General features: G+C 48.2%; 1 protein-coding gene across 1 annotated transcript in view; it reads right to left on the reverse strand.

Annotated features, from left to right (window-relative positions):
• Positions 1 to 14352, reverse strand: part of ACVR2B (activin A receptor type 2B) — a 92433-nt gene extending 78081 nt beyond the window's left edge. The window contains exon 1 of the mRNA XM_048951478.1: positions 13652 to 14352. Within this exon, the coding sequence (XP_048807435.1) occupies positions 13652 to 13703 (52 nt within the window). The 5' untranslated portion in view covers positions 13704 to 14352. The remainder of the gene's footprint in view (positions 1 to 13651) is intronic.
• Between the last annotated feature and the right edge of the window lie 1249 nt (positions 14353 to 15601).

Here is a 15601-nt window from a genome sequence, read left to right on the forward strand (position 1 = left end):
TTTCAACCACCACTCAACACTTTGGGATGCACCCACATGGCAAGGAGCCGCTAAGGGTGGTATGAGCATGAGATCAAGAGCCCTCAGAAAGCCAGTTTGGGAAAAAGGAGGATTCCTGAAAAGGAGGTGCTGATGCCACACACACCTGGGCAACCTTTCTTTATTCGCAAGGACAACACAGTCTCTTCTCCAGGTGATGGTATTTTTACCTTTAAAAAAAACTAGATGATCTTAAAGGTCCCTTCCAACCCAAATCATTCCATGATCCTATGAAACACTGACTGAAGCAATGGCACACAAACTAACGTGCTGCAAAACCAGGAGCTTGCCACCGAACCTGAGCTGCAAGTGAAGCTACCTATATGGAGAATTATTAAAACAATAACACGTGTGGGCATTTACCTCCCAAATGCTTTTCCTGTCCTAACATACAGTGGGAACATTGAGATGATCTAGAGGGAACAAATCCCTGCTTTAGGCCATCAGACCATAGACTTCAGCTCACCCACGCACCATCAGGTGGGCATCACTCTCACAGAGCACACCTCTGCTGCGATCCCATCCACGCAGGCAGAAAACAGCACATCCCACGTACCCCACTGATGTGGTACTCTGGGATCACTGCCCTCATGTTGTCTGACAGCTAAATTGGCACACGCTGCAGAAAAGCAGTTCATTTCAGGGACGATCCAACAGTGCTGGTTCTGCTTCTGCAAGTTTCTAACCCCACATGAATATCTCAAGGACATTTACTTCCACAGCATCACACACCCAAATAGAGGGGAAAAGGAACCAAGACCTAGCCTCCAGAACTCTGCAAATGAAGCTCTGCCAAACCACGAGTTTAACTTTTATAGCTGTGCAAAATCAGATCAAACTGTCCATTAAGTGAGGAAGATCAATTTATCTATCCAACTAGAAAAATATCTGCCGGTTAAAGAAACAGCACCAAACTAAGAGGTTTTAAGCTCTGGCTATGTTTTACAATGCAGCTCAGAGCCACAACATGTCCAGGAGGGTGCCAACATGTGCACTAACGAAAACATCCAGAATACAAGAAAGGGACAAAAGCACACAAGCCCCTTTCCCTCACAGTTTTGCCCTATGACTACATGCTACCACAACACAGTTCCATTTGGTTTTGGTTGTGTTTTTTTTTTTTCCCCCTCCCAAATCAAACTTTTTTTTTTTTAACATTACATTTTAGTTCCGTTAAGTTTTGCATATTTGTGTTTTTTTTTTGTTTGTTTTTGTTTTTTTTTTTTCCCCCTCAACAGCGCAACCAGAACAGCCACCACTGAGGTCCTTTCAGCAGAAGAGGTGACTGAATCCACTCTTTACAAGGATAGATAGAAGCAGGACAAGGGGAAGTGGTTTTAAGTTGAGGGAGGGAAGATTTAGGTTGGATATCAGGAGGAAGTTCTTTACTATGAGAGTGGTGAGGTGCTGGAACAGGCTGTCAGGGAGGCTGTGGATGCCCCATCCCTGGATATGTTCCAGGCCAGGTTGGATGGGGCCTTGGGCAGCCTGGTCTAGCATTAGATACGGAGGTTGGTGGCCCTGCATGTGGCAGGGGGGTGGGAGCTTGATGATCCCTGAGGTCCCTTGCAATCCAAGTCATTCTATTATTCTGAATGCCCCAGCTCTAAAAACCACAGGCACAAATGGGAACGTTCTCCACAAAGAGCATCGCAAACGGGAGGCATCGGCAACCAATGCCATCTTCAGACCTTCCCCTCTGCAGAATTCATGGATGAGAAGAATGGAAAGCTCTGACAGAAATTCACGTACGGTCATACGTTTAAGAAAGCTAGGCACAAAGATTGATTAGAGTGTTCCGCTGCTTTAATAAAAGCCTAATGATGTCCAAATTACAGCGGAGCTCAATTGTGTAACCAAGGAGCCAAGATTTCATCCCTGATAAGGACATGGATTTCTATCTCGCAGGAGAAGCCTGCAGTTCACTAACAAAGATGACCTTTTATATTATACCCTTCAAGGCCACAATTAGCCAGAGAAATACTGTACTAACTTGGCAACATGAGTTTCTGTACACTGTGCTAATTTTTAGCAGAATCTTGCCAAGACCATTACCATTTCCTAACAAGGAAAAAAAAAAAAACCTCCAAATACAAAACCCACTGCTCTCCAGACCCAAATTACTTTCCACAACTCAATGCAGTTTTAATTAAGATGATTCAATTACAGCAAAAATGATTAAGATGATATCCCACAGCAAACCACTAAAGGTATAACACCTTAATCCAGAGGAAACTGCCATACACATATCCACAATAAAGTATTCATGAAAAGCTCGAATTTTACACATGAACCAATTTTACATCACTCAAACAATACCTTGGGAGATATTTGTCAAGAGGAAAAAAACAGTGACATCCATCAACAGAGCACGGTTTTTCTTAGACTACACAGAAAGAAATCTACACAGAAAAATTGAAAAGGCTACAATTACTTTGACAATGTTTCTACAGCTCAAAGGAATTTGGGGGTTGAAATAAATGGTTTCCTTCTCCTTCCGAGGGCTCCCAAAATCAATTTTATATATAATTCTTTTTTTTTTTTTTTCTTTTTCCCCTTTTTATTTTAAGCAGAAGTCAGATCAGAAATACATGTGAAATCAGGTCGCTGCAATAATCACATACATGGTACATTTCCACTCTTGCCTATTAACGATGAGGTTTAAATGAATGAGGAAAATCTCAGATCCATATTTCACCAATGGAAATTATTAATATAAACATAGCGCCGTTCAGCTTTAAACCTCACAGTCCTACTGGGCCTCTTCTCCTTCAGAGAAGGGTAAGAGGCACGGAATTACCAGGCAGGGCTCATGAGGCAGCTGAGCTGAGGGATGTACCCATTGGGTGGGCAGTACTGGTGGATGGTTGGACTAGGTTATCTTAGAGTCTCTTCCAACCTTAATGGTTCTGCTCCGTCCTAGATGTGGGAAGCAGTCCTCTATATTCACCTATGGGATTTCTTGGGGAGGCTGCTGGCTTACTCACACTAGCTGGTAGCTCTCTAGCAATGAGGGGATAACATAAATAAAGGGGAAAGAACAAAAGCAATCTGCACAAAATGCTAAACAATAAATATGCAGACTAGGAAGGCACTAAGAACCCAAAGTTACACAGGGGCTTGAGAGCTTGGAACACAAAAATCTCAAGTGTTCTTTAAGGACAAGTGCATTAGCAACACTTGGAGATGATGATGATTATTTTTTTTAAAGATAACTCTGGCTGCCCAGTTAAGTGCTGGCTTCCTCCCAGTAGTAATTAGCCAGAGCCAGTCCAGGTGAGAGGTTAACTTTGTATTTTTCTTTAATCGACGGAGAGAAGTCTAAATGGAGAAAGATAAAATTCCACCATAATCCTCCACCACGGCTGCTATGAAATAACTCTTTTGTTTAATTATTATGAGCTGGATGGGCAAACATTGGATCCCGATGGACAGAGAACAGCTGTTACTATAACAGAAAGACATTCATCTTCCCATCCCAGGACCCTGAAACTCGACCAACAATGCCTGTAAAACGACTCTCGCCTCCCTCCCAGTTTTCAACCGCCTTTCAGATCCAGGCCTATTTTTAGCTGACTTTATCTCATCACACCACACTTCAAAGTTTTGCACGTTGGCTCTTTCAAAATCATTTCCATGCACAAAAAGGGTCGGGCAATAACCAGCCCATTCTCCTGAGAGTTTCTTCTTTCATCAGCATCCATGTTGGAGGAGCCTACACGTGGCGAGATGTAGCCTACAGCCAGATGGCAAGATGTACTGGCATCCAGCTTACCTACCAGGGTAGGAGTGATCTCATTTAGCTCCAGGGTTTATGGTTACCTTTGAAGGCCTTCTTGTAGCTGTTACTTACAGAATAAGTAATCAATCCATACAGGATTGCGTGGGAAAGGAAACTATTGCCAATCGAAAAAGGTTTCTCATGTTTGCTTCGAGCAGCACAACCTCTGTCTCATTAGACAACAGCAGAAGCTATCTATGGAAAATTATCTACTGCCATAAAAGTTATCTATGAAGGAATTTCCCAACAATTTCAGGTACAGTGCAAATGTTAAAAGGCCCCAGAGGAAGGGACACATGGGAATAAACTCCCCACTGATGCTACAGGGCACAGTGCCAGGCAGCCAATGGTGCAGTTGGTGGAAGCATTTATTTCTATTGTAATTCTTTTTTGACACCTGTCACCTCCCCACAAAAGCAGATGGATCTTTGTACCACCTGCTTTGACCAGGAAGGGAACCGAACTGCATGGCAACAGCAAGTGCATCCATCAGACCTGTGCTGTTCTCATCATAGAATGGCCTAGGTTGGAGGAGACCATAAAGAACAAGTTCCAACCTCCCTGCCATGGGCAGCGTTGTTATCTAGATCCCGCTGCCCAAGATCCCATCTAACCTGAGCATTTTTATTACCAATGGGACAAAGCTTGGCAATTCAGACTGAATTTCAAGATGCTGAAAGGTGATTAAATCTATGTGAGAATTCTGTGACAGAGCTAAACATGCTGAACCTTTCCTTTCTGCAGTTTTGTGCTTGCACTTGAAAAAGCTGCACCAGAAGCCTAAAGAAGGGATTCACAAATATCATCACAGCAAGGCAAGAGAACAGCAGCAAAATCACAGAATCTTTAAGGTTGGAAAGACCTCTAAGATCACCAAGCCCAACTGTCCACCCAACCCACCATGCCTACTGACCACTTCCCTCAGTGCCACATCCGCATGGTTCCCAAACACCTCCAGGAACAGGAACTCCACCACCTCCCTGGGCAGCCTGTGCCACTGCATCACCACTCTTTCTCAGAATACATTTTTCCTAATATCCAACCTGAACTTCCCCCAGCACAAATTAAGGCCATCACCTCTCATCCTACCACTGTTACCTGAGAGAAGAAGCCAACTCCCACCATGCCACAACTTCCTCTCAGGAAAGAGCGATGAGGTCTTCCCTGAGCCTCCTCTTCTCCACACTGAAGAACCCCAGCTCCCTCAGCTGCATCCATCACACTTGTGCTCCAGACCCTTCACAGTTCTATTGCCCTTCTCTGGACACGCTCCAGGGCCTCAATGTCTTCTTGTACTGAGGCACCCGACACAGAACACCGCACTTGATATGCAGCCTCACCAGTGCCAGTACTGAGAGACAATCACCTCCTGCTGGCTGCACTCTCTCTGATACAAACCAGGATGCTCCTGGCCTTCTTGGCTACCTAGGCACACTGATGGCTCATGTTCAACCAACACCCCAGATCCATCCTCACCCAAAGGCACATGCAGCAGAGCAGTCCAGCCAGAGATGCTCCAATACAACCACATCCCACAGAGCTTCATCCCCAGCTATCAGTTGCACCTTCTGCTCTCCTCTTTGTTAAGCTGTACACACAGAAATTCCACACCAGGCCATTCCTTAAAGCCTCCACCTCTGTACTGATAACTGTTGCCACTGCTTCAAGCTCACCTTGTCAGCTGTCCCAACACACTGGTACCAGTCTCCTCACAACTTCACTGCAGGGATGCTCAGCTTTCTGCCTCAACATCAATTTTGTAAAGCTTAAATTCCCTGGGTTAAAAAAAGAAAAAAAAAATAGCAATGGCAAATAGAACCACTGGAGAGCAGGACAGTTTGTGTGGCTCAGCAGAACTGCAGAGAGCAGAAGCCCGCAGGAGTGACCTGCAAATTGCAAAACACCAGCAGAGCACTAACTGGGCTCAAAAAGCATGAAATGCCCTCATTCTATGCAGTGCTTTTTAAAAAGGAGATGGAGCTTGATTGAACATATCCTTGCTTCTGACCCACGTCCGCGTTCCCAGGAATTTAAAACTTGTCTGCAGAGGTAAATGAGATACATGCAAGCTATTCCTAAACGCCAAACTGAAAAAAGTTTCACACATTATACAGTGCATTTTAAATAGATAATGCTAGAGGGAGGAAGGGTGAGCAGCCCAGATTGACCATTTGATAAATCAGGAACAACTGGAGCTAACTTTATCCCTCTCATCCACTCAAGAGGCTTATAATCTCACACCTTGGAGCAATAAATTAGGAGTAAGCATTGCATTAGCACTGCAGGCTCCACATATAAAAGCTCAGAAGCAGGTTATACGATGGGAAAAGCTTTAAATTTAAAAAAGAAGTCAAGACAGTCACAACTCCTAGGATGCTACTGTGCAGTGACAGCTATGTGCATTTGTTACAATGAGAGATTTTGCTGCTGTGGTGGTGGATAACTCAGCACAGCCCTGGGATGTCGGATTGCTCTGACAAGTGCCACAGACACACTCTTCTCTCCCAATTTTGTTACCTTCTCTACAAGACAACAGCAATACGTTCTGCTTGCAGCTTTACTGGAGGAGGATTCATTCACTGCCTCTGTTGCTGTGAGCCCCTTCTTCCATTATAACACAAGGGAAAGAATCAGACATGAGGAGCAGAGTTCAAAATATAAGCCTTGATTTGAGCAAGCATCCATTTAGATAAGAGATTAACATAGCTCAGACTGCAAAGTACTGCATCTTTTCATGAAGGCAGTTTGTTATTTTTAAATAAAGAGGACCACGTATATGAATGTGGTGGTACAAGGTCCCTGCCTCACTGGGTATCAAAACAACAAATGCATGACTATTTGGTAAACTCCGGATGTGTCATAAACTGAGATACAGCAACATGATACAAACAACCATAGGTTCAATTTCTAGCAGCTCCTGCACCAACAGTGCAGTCCCCTCTGCCTCATTCCTGGAGGTAGTTGCCCCATCCCTGGAGGTGCTTAAGGCCAGGCTGGATGGGGATCTGGGCAGCCTAACTTGGTGGAGGGCATCTCTGCCCATGACAGGGGGTTGGAACTGGATGGGTTTTGAGGTTCCATCCAACCCAAACCATTCTACGATTCTATGGCTCTGCTCCCTAAACCCATCAGTGAGTCAAAATCAAGGCTCTGGGTCGAGCCTCTACAGCCCCATCCAAGAAACCTCCCACTCCCAGCAGAAACTCAACCTGCCCAAAACATCACCATGCTGGGAATTATTCACAAGCACACGCAGCTCACACACACTCACATGCTCACCCTTTCATGGAACCATAGCATGGCTTGTGCTGGAAGGGACCTTGAAGATCACTCAGCTCCAACCCTCTGCCATGGGCAGGGTTGCCACCCATCAGATCAGACTGCCCAGCAACCTCTCCCTGTGCTTCTGCCTCCTCCTCAACTCGGTGTTTTGGGGGCAAGGACCCACTCTCTACACAAGCATCACTTCCTGAAAGAGGAGCTGTATCTCTCCAGAGCACCTAGGCATCAGGAACGTGTATTTTTCTTTAAGTACCATGATGGATGGATGCCACACACAGTAACATAATCAGAGCAGCAAGACTCGAATACTGGCGAAATAAGAGGCACTTGTGTGCTGGAGGGAAGTATATTATTATTTTACAGTGTACACGGACAATTGGTGCTCTTAACTTTTAGTTTGAATTGAAACCGTGCTGTACTGAAGGAGGATGATGGCAGAGAGAAAAGAACATGAAATTGGTAAAAAAAAAAAAAAAAAAAGAAAAAAGACCAACACGTATTCAAATCTAAGCATAAAATGTGCTGAGTCTGCAGAATGTGGGCAGTGCTTCATCTTTAATTTACTTCTCTGCCCCTTTGACTACAGCGGCTCCAAGAAGACTTACAAGGAAGATTTAGGAAAGCAGGGAAGCAAGTGATAGTGATTTTTTGTTTAATATACTTTAAAAGGAACGAATGACTAATGAGAACCAGAAGCATTTCAGAGCGAAGGAATAATAAAGATACTACACATCAGCTGATCCTCAATGGTTAACGGATGGGAAAGGCAGGGGAAGGAAGAGCTTGCATTGGTGCAATCTGTGGCCAACACCTCTCTTAAACACATCCAATTGCACCAATGTGAAAATCTCCACATGAAGGAGAGGGTGAAAAAGAGCTGAAGTGGGAGCAGGGCGCAGAATGCCAAGTGCTGCACTGAATTATTCAGATCCAGGCAGCGCCATTGGCCACACAAGGAAATCACACCCCCCTGCTAGCTTTAAAATCAAAGGCCAAGGAGGGATAAAAGGGAAAGACAACACCTCTTTAAAGCAGAGATTTTGCACTGCAGTTTCCACTTCTCAGAGCGCTCTGGGACAGCAAGTGCTGCAGGAACCTTTGTAGTGTGCTGCCTTCCTCCCAGCATCACTCCTCACCCCAAAAGCAAGGGAAAGCTCACCCAAAGCAGATCTGAAGCTGTAAGGCTATTATATGGAAATTGCACCTCAAAGGCTGAAGCCAAAGCCTCAGAAAGGCCTTCGTTCAGGTCTTGGTTACACCTAAACTCAATGGGTTGTCACCTCCTGGCTTCCACGCTTCCCAAATCACAGCACATTACTCCAGCCCACGGGGACGGGCTCCCTCCCAGCAGGGTGCTGCTCCCTGTAGAAGTATTTCCAGCAAACTGCTCTGCATCATAAATTCACACTATCGTTATGGTTGGAAATGACCTTTAAGATCACCTAGCCCAACTGCCCACTCACCAAAAATACTGTCCATTAGGCCACGTCCCTCAGTGCCACATCTCCAATTTTCCTGACCACTTCTAAGAGACGGTGACTCCAGCATCTCCCTGATCAGTCTGTGCCAGTGCATCACCACCCCTCCTGAGAATACATTTTTCCTAACATCCAATCTGAACCTCCCCTGACACAACTTCAGGCCATCACCTCTCGTCCCATCACTGTTACCTGGGAGCAGAGCTGTAGAGAGCACTAAAGTCTCCCCTGAGCCTCCTTTATTCCAGACTGAACTACCCCATCTCTCTCAGCCACTCCCCATCGGACTTGTGCTCCAGACCCTTCAGTTTATCAACTTCTGTAACTTTTACTATGCAGTTATTATGCTGATAATAATAATGCCCCTGGTTACGTTGGGTAGGGAGGTATTGGATTCTGGCAGGCCTGAGAGAAGCAGTGCTGCTGAAGCCCCATCTAAACATGACTCTATTCTAGTGTGGCTCCAGGTGAGGATTGCTATTAACAGGATATTTTACACGTACTTCTACAGCTAGGCCCCGAAACGTGACAGCCAAAACACTTGTCACTCCAGCACTCAAAAGCACAGCCAACTTTGACTTCTTCCTTTCATTTATTTATAGGTCTCATTTTCCTGATGTCCAGGCTTTCCATGAGCAACACCACACGCACAGTGCACACAAGGCCACCTTCATGGAATCACAAAGGTTGGAAAAAGACCACTGGGATCACCCAGTCCAACCATCAACTCATCACCGCTACGGCTGTGTAGCAATTGGACAGGTCAATATGATGGGAAAAGGTGTTTCACCAGAGATGTAACAATGGAAGGATCAGCACAATAGGAAAGTGCTAGAAAAGAAGATTGCTTACCCGTATCAGAAGATTCCAGGTTCAAAGGGGAAAGCTCCACCAGGAAGGGATCTCCAGGAAGAGATCCTTCCCCAATGGCAGTCAGCCCTTAAATGGGGTCTAAGAGAGGTGTAGCCAGGCTCCATCCCTTCCTACACAGCTGAACTGCCTTCACTTGTGCCCTCAGGGCTGACCGGGTCCTTTCCCAGGTGCTCAATCAGTGGTTCAGGCCATGACTCAATAGTTCCCATTCAGCCTGCTGTCCCACGTCTCTCAGTGCCACGTCCACCTTTTCACCAGCTGTCCAACCTCAAACCTCCCTGCTATCCCTTAGGTCTCAATCAGGTAAAACAGGGACATTGGTTCCTTCTCACCCGCAACACTTCTGCAGGGGAACCAGCTCTCACCAGCTGCCACTCATCCACCCACAGAACGAATCACAGAATCACAGAATGGCTTGGGTTGAAAAGGACCACAGTGCTCATCTATTTTCAACCCCCCTGCTGTGTGCAGGGTCGACAACCACCAGACCAGGCTGCCCAGAGCCACATCCAGCCTGGCCTTGAATGCCTCCAAGGATGGGGCATCTACAACCTCTCTGGGCAACCTGTTCCATGGCACTGCACTGGTCCCTGTTGGCACGGGGTGTGGGGGGGAGGGGAAGATGGTAGGAAGAGAAAGGAAAAAATAAATACAAATTAGGAGAAAAAGAACAAAGAAGAAAAAACAAAAGTATTAAAAAAAAGAAAAACAACCCACAAGTCAGGCTGGTCTGTTTCTTTCTTTCTTCTCCACCATCTATTCAGAGGCAGCAGGGGAGGTCTACAACTGTTGCGTCACACCAAGCACAAAAAACCTGACAAGCATGTTTGAGCTGATGGAGAGCAGACTGGACAGGAGGTTGGTGACAGCTTTAACACAGGGAGCAGGAGCTCGCTGCTTTAATTGGCCAAGGATGGGCTGCCCAGAGCCACGAGAAATGGCAGAAATTTCAGTGCGTAAATACTTCAGCTCCCATTGAACTCTGCCTCCGCTCCATGGATCTGGAATCTGTGATCAGCGCTGAGGGCAGAGAGCAGAAGATGCTCTGAAATGGGGCGGGGGGGTGGGGGGGGGGGGGGCTGCGCTGTATGAATAACGCCCCTGAAAATAATGCCTGCTCGCATCTTTAACGCGGCATTTTCTTCTCCACGGAGCTGTGACAATGGTTATCTCTGTGGTATAATTATCCGGATTTGATGACAGATTAAAAAAATATAGATCCCAACACCTGTTCAAGAGTTTTGTGTTTTTAAAGGCCATCGCCATTAACCTTGGGCCACGCACTTCATTGTGTTTAATTAGCAAGCTAATGAAGCCAGTTTTATTCCCTTTCTCAAGCACAAGAGGATAAGTACAAGACAGCGAAAGAGCAGGGCAGATCCATTTGCAGCACAGTTCATTGCTGCATGGCATTACTTAAACTTGCACCAAAATAAAAGTAATGTAATGGCTCGGAAAAGCGCCTTAGCAATGCATTCTGCAAGACAAATCCTTTTACACCTTCTGTATTTTCCACAGCTCCGAGATTCAAACACGATTTCTGAACATTTGGGCTGCAGAAAATTTGCAAACAAAAGGCTAAAAATGAACATAATGTTTTCCTCAATGAATCCTCAGTATTCCAAAAAATTAAGCATAACAGATTTTTTTTTTCTACTTTTTTTTTTTTCTTTTAGATAAAAGAAAAGCGGGCTGCGCCGGCTTTGTCGCGGGCAGCCAAGGGAGCACCAACAATGGAGGTCAAAGCAAATTTCGAAAAGCCCACCACTTTTGCACAGCCCTGTATTTATACACACATAACACACAAAGCACGGCTGTGCAACCCAGCAACGCGCCCAGACCTGGGGCACGGCGACTCGCTGCCTTTCTTATTTTGGGAAAGGGAAAACCGGACAACGAGGAGCGCATCGATAAATGCTCGTCAATATCACAAGAAATGCAGAAAGGGCTTGAAAAGAGAGGGAGGGGTTTAGGGAATTGCTCGAGCACTGATTGAGCGATGCTAGGGGACCCTTCCAAACAAACTGAATAGCGAGTGTTTTCGGAGCTTTCTTTATCATATTTTCGGGGGAGGGAGGGAGGTGGTCAGTGTAGGTATGCCCCCATCAGATTATCCTTTTTATAACATGATCCATTTAAGAAGCTTTGGGGGTTAATTATTCTTTTTTTTTTTCTTTTATTTTGCCATCAACCACTTTTCTCCTCCAACTCCGATCTCTGCACAGCCATAGGAGCGTGCTGAAAACCAACCCCAACCCAACCAACCAACCCAACCCACCCCAAACAACAACAAACCAGCACGAAAGCCATCCCTTCTATCGAACCACACCAGATAAAAGGATTCCGAGACCTACAGAAAGAAAACACATCGTCCATCCATCTCCTTGCTGCACGTAATAGAATTCTGCAGCCGGGAGAGCACCTTCCCAATACCTGCTATGTAAACACCCTCACCCCCATTCCCTGCACATGGAAACAAAGCTGCACACAAGTGTCCCAGCGATGCAATACAACCCCGAGCTGCCTTCGCTCCCCGCTAATAGATTAACATGACCCTTCATTTTTTAACCCCCGTCCTTTCGCCTTTTCCACCCTGCTTCCAGGTTTCGGCACGCCTTAAGAAATAAAGCCATAACGATGCTGATAATGGCAATTAAGCGGCGTGGCACCGCTCGCCGTGCCACAATCAGGCGGTGGCAGCGCATATTTAATGGGCACTCGGAACAAAGGAAGCGGCAGCGGGAGCGCCCCGGGGCCGGCACCGCTCCCCCCGCGGGCAAAGCCGAACCGGGGGGCGTGGGGTGGGTGAGAGGCACAAGGAACCCCCACCCCCGCTTGCCTCCCTGCCCCCAAATCCTTCTTTGCTATAGGATGGAGGGGAACTCCCCGCTCCGCGATGGGCACGGCCACAGCATCGCTGCCTCCCACCCGCTCGGCCTCAACGTTGTCCCCCCCCCCCGCCCCTCCCTCTTATATATGCCCCCCCTCCCCGTATATACGCGTCCCCCATCCCCACGTATGTCACCCCCCCCTCGGGGCTGCAGGGAATGTAACAAGTTACTGCCCAGCACCCAGGTTAATGGAGGGGGCCTGAATGGGGATCAAGGTGGAGGTGGATGGGGGGGGGCACACAAAATAGCCGCTGCCCATGGAGAATATCCAGCAATCATAAACAACAATAAATAAAATGAGAGGGAACGGGGGTACGGGGTTTCAAGCGTGACGGTGCTTGCAGTCGTTACTGGGCTGTGGGGGGGGCACACAGGGTGCTGCCCCAGCCCCAAAGGGCTGCGGGATAACCCCCCCCCCCCCCCCCCCCCCCCAGCCCAACAGCGCTGCCCCCCGCTTCCCCCACGGCGGCTTCGAGAACTTCACCCCTTGCCCCCCTCCCCCTCCGGCTGAACTTTGGGGGCAAAGCTGTTCGATTAAGGCGGAATTAATTCAATGAATTAAAATGAATGACAAAAATTTAACACCTTCTCCCCCCCCCCCCCCCCCCTTCCGTGCAACAGAAACCCCTCCTGGATGGATGCTCTCCCCCCTCACCACCACACACACACACCCCCTTTTGCCCAACTTTCTCCCAGCACCGCCGAACAGCCCCATAGGGCTCGGTTGGTGCAAACAAGCAAAGCCCTGTAGGGTTAGAGGGGAGAGTCCCCATGTGGCTTCTTTTTTTTGGGGGGGGCTCTGCCCCCAGGGTTAAGCTCCCCGGTAAGAACGGGGCACACACACACAAGCACGCGCTGCCCCAACACCTGAGCGGAGCCACCCCCGGCTCCCCAACTTCTGTGTCTGTGTACCCCCTCTTATCCCCCCCCCAAACACACACATCCCTTCCAGCCCTCCCCCACGAGTCAATGCCCATTGCCGCAAAGTTTCCTCGATCTCTCGCCGTGTTTACATCGCCGCTAATTCCCACCGGCAGCGAAGGGAACAAAAAAAGCGGCGGCAGCACGGCAAGGCTCCGTCCTGCCAGTACAGAGCTTGGGAGAAACGCGGGGGGGGTGGGGGGGGGGGAAGAGGCAAGAAAACAATTAAACATCTCACAGCTTGGAGGGGGGGAGGAGGGATGGGGTTCATCCGGCGGGTCTGGGGGCTCCGCTCCGCTTTTAAGGCTGCACAGAACCGCACCGGCCCATTCAATGGTGAGGTCGGGAAGCCGAGCATAGAGGTAAACACGGCGGAACGCGCTTACCTGCGCCCAAAGTTGCACAGAGCACGGCCAAAGTCAGCCACGAAGCGCTCATATTCCTTCACACGGTGTGGTTTTGCGTTTTGGTTTTTGTTTGTTTGTTTGTTTGTTTCTCTCTCTCCTCGCGTGCCCCTCTTTCCCAAGGGGAAACGTAAAACGTATTCAAAATAAAGAGCTGGAAGCAGAGGGGAAAGGAGGAGGGAAGCGACGCGGTGCTCCTTCTCGAGAAAAAAAAAAAATATATATATAAAGAAAAAAAATAAAGAAAAAAGAAAAATAAACGAGGAGGAAAAAAATAATAATAATAAATCCTGAAAAATCGGATTTAATTCCTTCGCAGTTGCAAAATGTATCCAGTGGAGAGGAAGAGCCCGACCCGCTCCGCCCGGCCCCGCCGCTCGCTCCGCGCTTTCCAAGAGTTTCTTTCGCTGCGCTTTTGTGCTGGGAGCGCGGCGTGCACCGCACACCGCCTCCCCCCACTCCTCCTCCTCCTCCTCCTCCTCTCCTCCTCCTCCCAACCCAACCCAACCCCTCCGGCTCCCCCAGCAGTGAGGCCGAGCGCACACGCCCCCCTCCGCTCGGCTTTCCGCGCAATTCACGCGCAACGCTCCCCCACCCCTTTTTCTTTATTATTTTTTTTTCCTCTCTATGTTTGTTGTTGGCTCCCCCCCCCCTTTTCTTTTTGTTTTTATTTTCGCTTTTTCCCTCCCCCCCCCCCCCCCCCATCCCTCCCTCGGAAGAGAAACTTTGCGAGGGGATCCGCGTCCAGGCAAGAGCCCGCGGAGGGGGCGCGGGGCGCGGCATCGCGAAGGAGGAGAGATTGAGGTGGGGAGTTTCATTGGGGGGAAATTAAAAATAATAATAATAAATTGGGGAAAAAAAAAATATCGGGTCGGGGGAGGGGGGGGGATTGGGAAGGAAAGGAGATTTTTTTTTTTTTTAATTATTTAAAAAAAAAAAAAAAACCTGAACCGAGTCCAAAATGGCTTCTAAAAAAAAAAAAAAAAAAAAAAAAAAAAAAAAAAAAAAAAAAAGGAGAAGCCAAAGCGGAGCCAGCGAGGGGGAAACCCGGATGTTTGATACAAAGAGGGCTGGAGGGGGGCGGAGCGGCGCGGGGGCTCCGCGGTTCTGAGTGGGGCGCGGCGCTGCCCGTCAACACCGCGGAGCGCAGCGCACCGCCCGCGGCTCCTGCGGCCGCGCTGCGCCGGGAGGTGCGGAAGGAGCCCCTGCGCTGCCCTTGTTAGGGCAATCCCTGGGTTAGCGGGCTTCTCTCCATCGCCGTCGCTGCGGACGATGTGCTCCGCTCGCGATTTATTGCAATTATAATGCGATCGTCCGGAATTGGGGAGCCCGGAGGGGTGTTAGAGGGAAGGAGGGTGGAAAAAGGGGATGGTCATCTTGGGTGCGCTAAGCTTCGGGGATTTTGCCCTGCAGGGAGGTAAGAGGAAATAGAAATCGTTCTCTGCAAACTTTGGGAAGCGCTTTGCTCCACGGAGAAATTCTGGTGGTTGTTTGTTTTTTTTTTCACCTTTGGGAAACTTAAGGAGAGGTTGTAATCTCTGGAAAGGTGGTTTTTGTGTATGTATAACAGTGGAACACGTTCTGAACTGTGAGCGGGATCCCAAGTGGAGCTGCGAGGAGCTGATGACCGGTATCCTTTATGCTGCCATGCTTCCTCGTGTGTGTGCTGTGGAAGGGGAGGGCAGCCACAGAACCTTCCACATGCGGTATGGGGGGGTGATAGGGACTGTGCAGCTGGTACAGCTGCAGGAAAGCGTCCAAAATAATACAGACGGGGAGCAAACAGCACTGAAACCAAAGCCCACAGGGGGTCAGGAGAAAGCAAGGTACATTGTGGCAGCTGGCTAAGTTAAAGCATGGGTGGGAAATGAGATGGAGATGTGTTTGTGAGAGGGCAGAGCTGGGGGCTGAGCCCTGCTCCCTGCATTGGCG

This window comes from Lagopus muta, chromosome 7 (genome assembly GCF_023343835.1).
Source record: "Lagopus muta isolate bLagMut1 chromosome 7, bLagMut1 primary, whole genome shotgun sequence".
Classification (NCBI taxonomy): Eukaryota; Metazoa; Chordata; class Aves; order Galliformes; family Phasianidae; genus Lagopus; species Lagopus muta.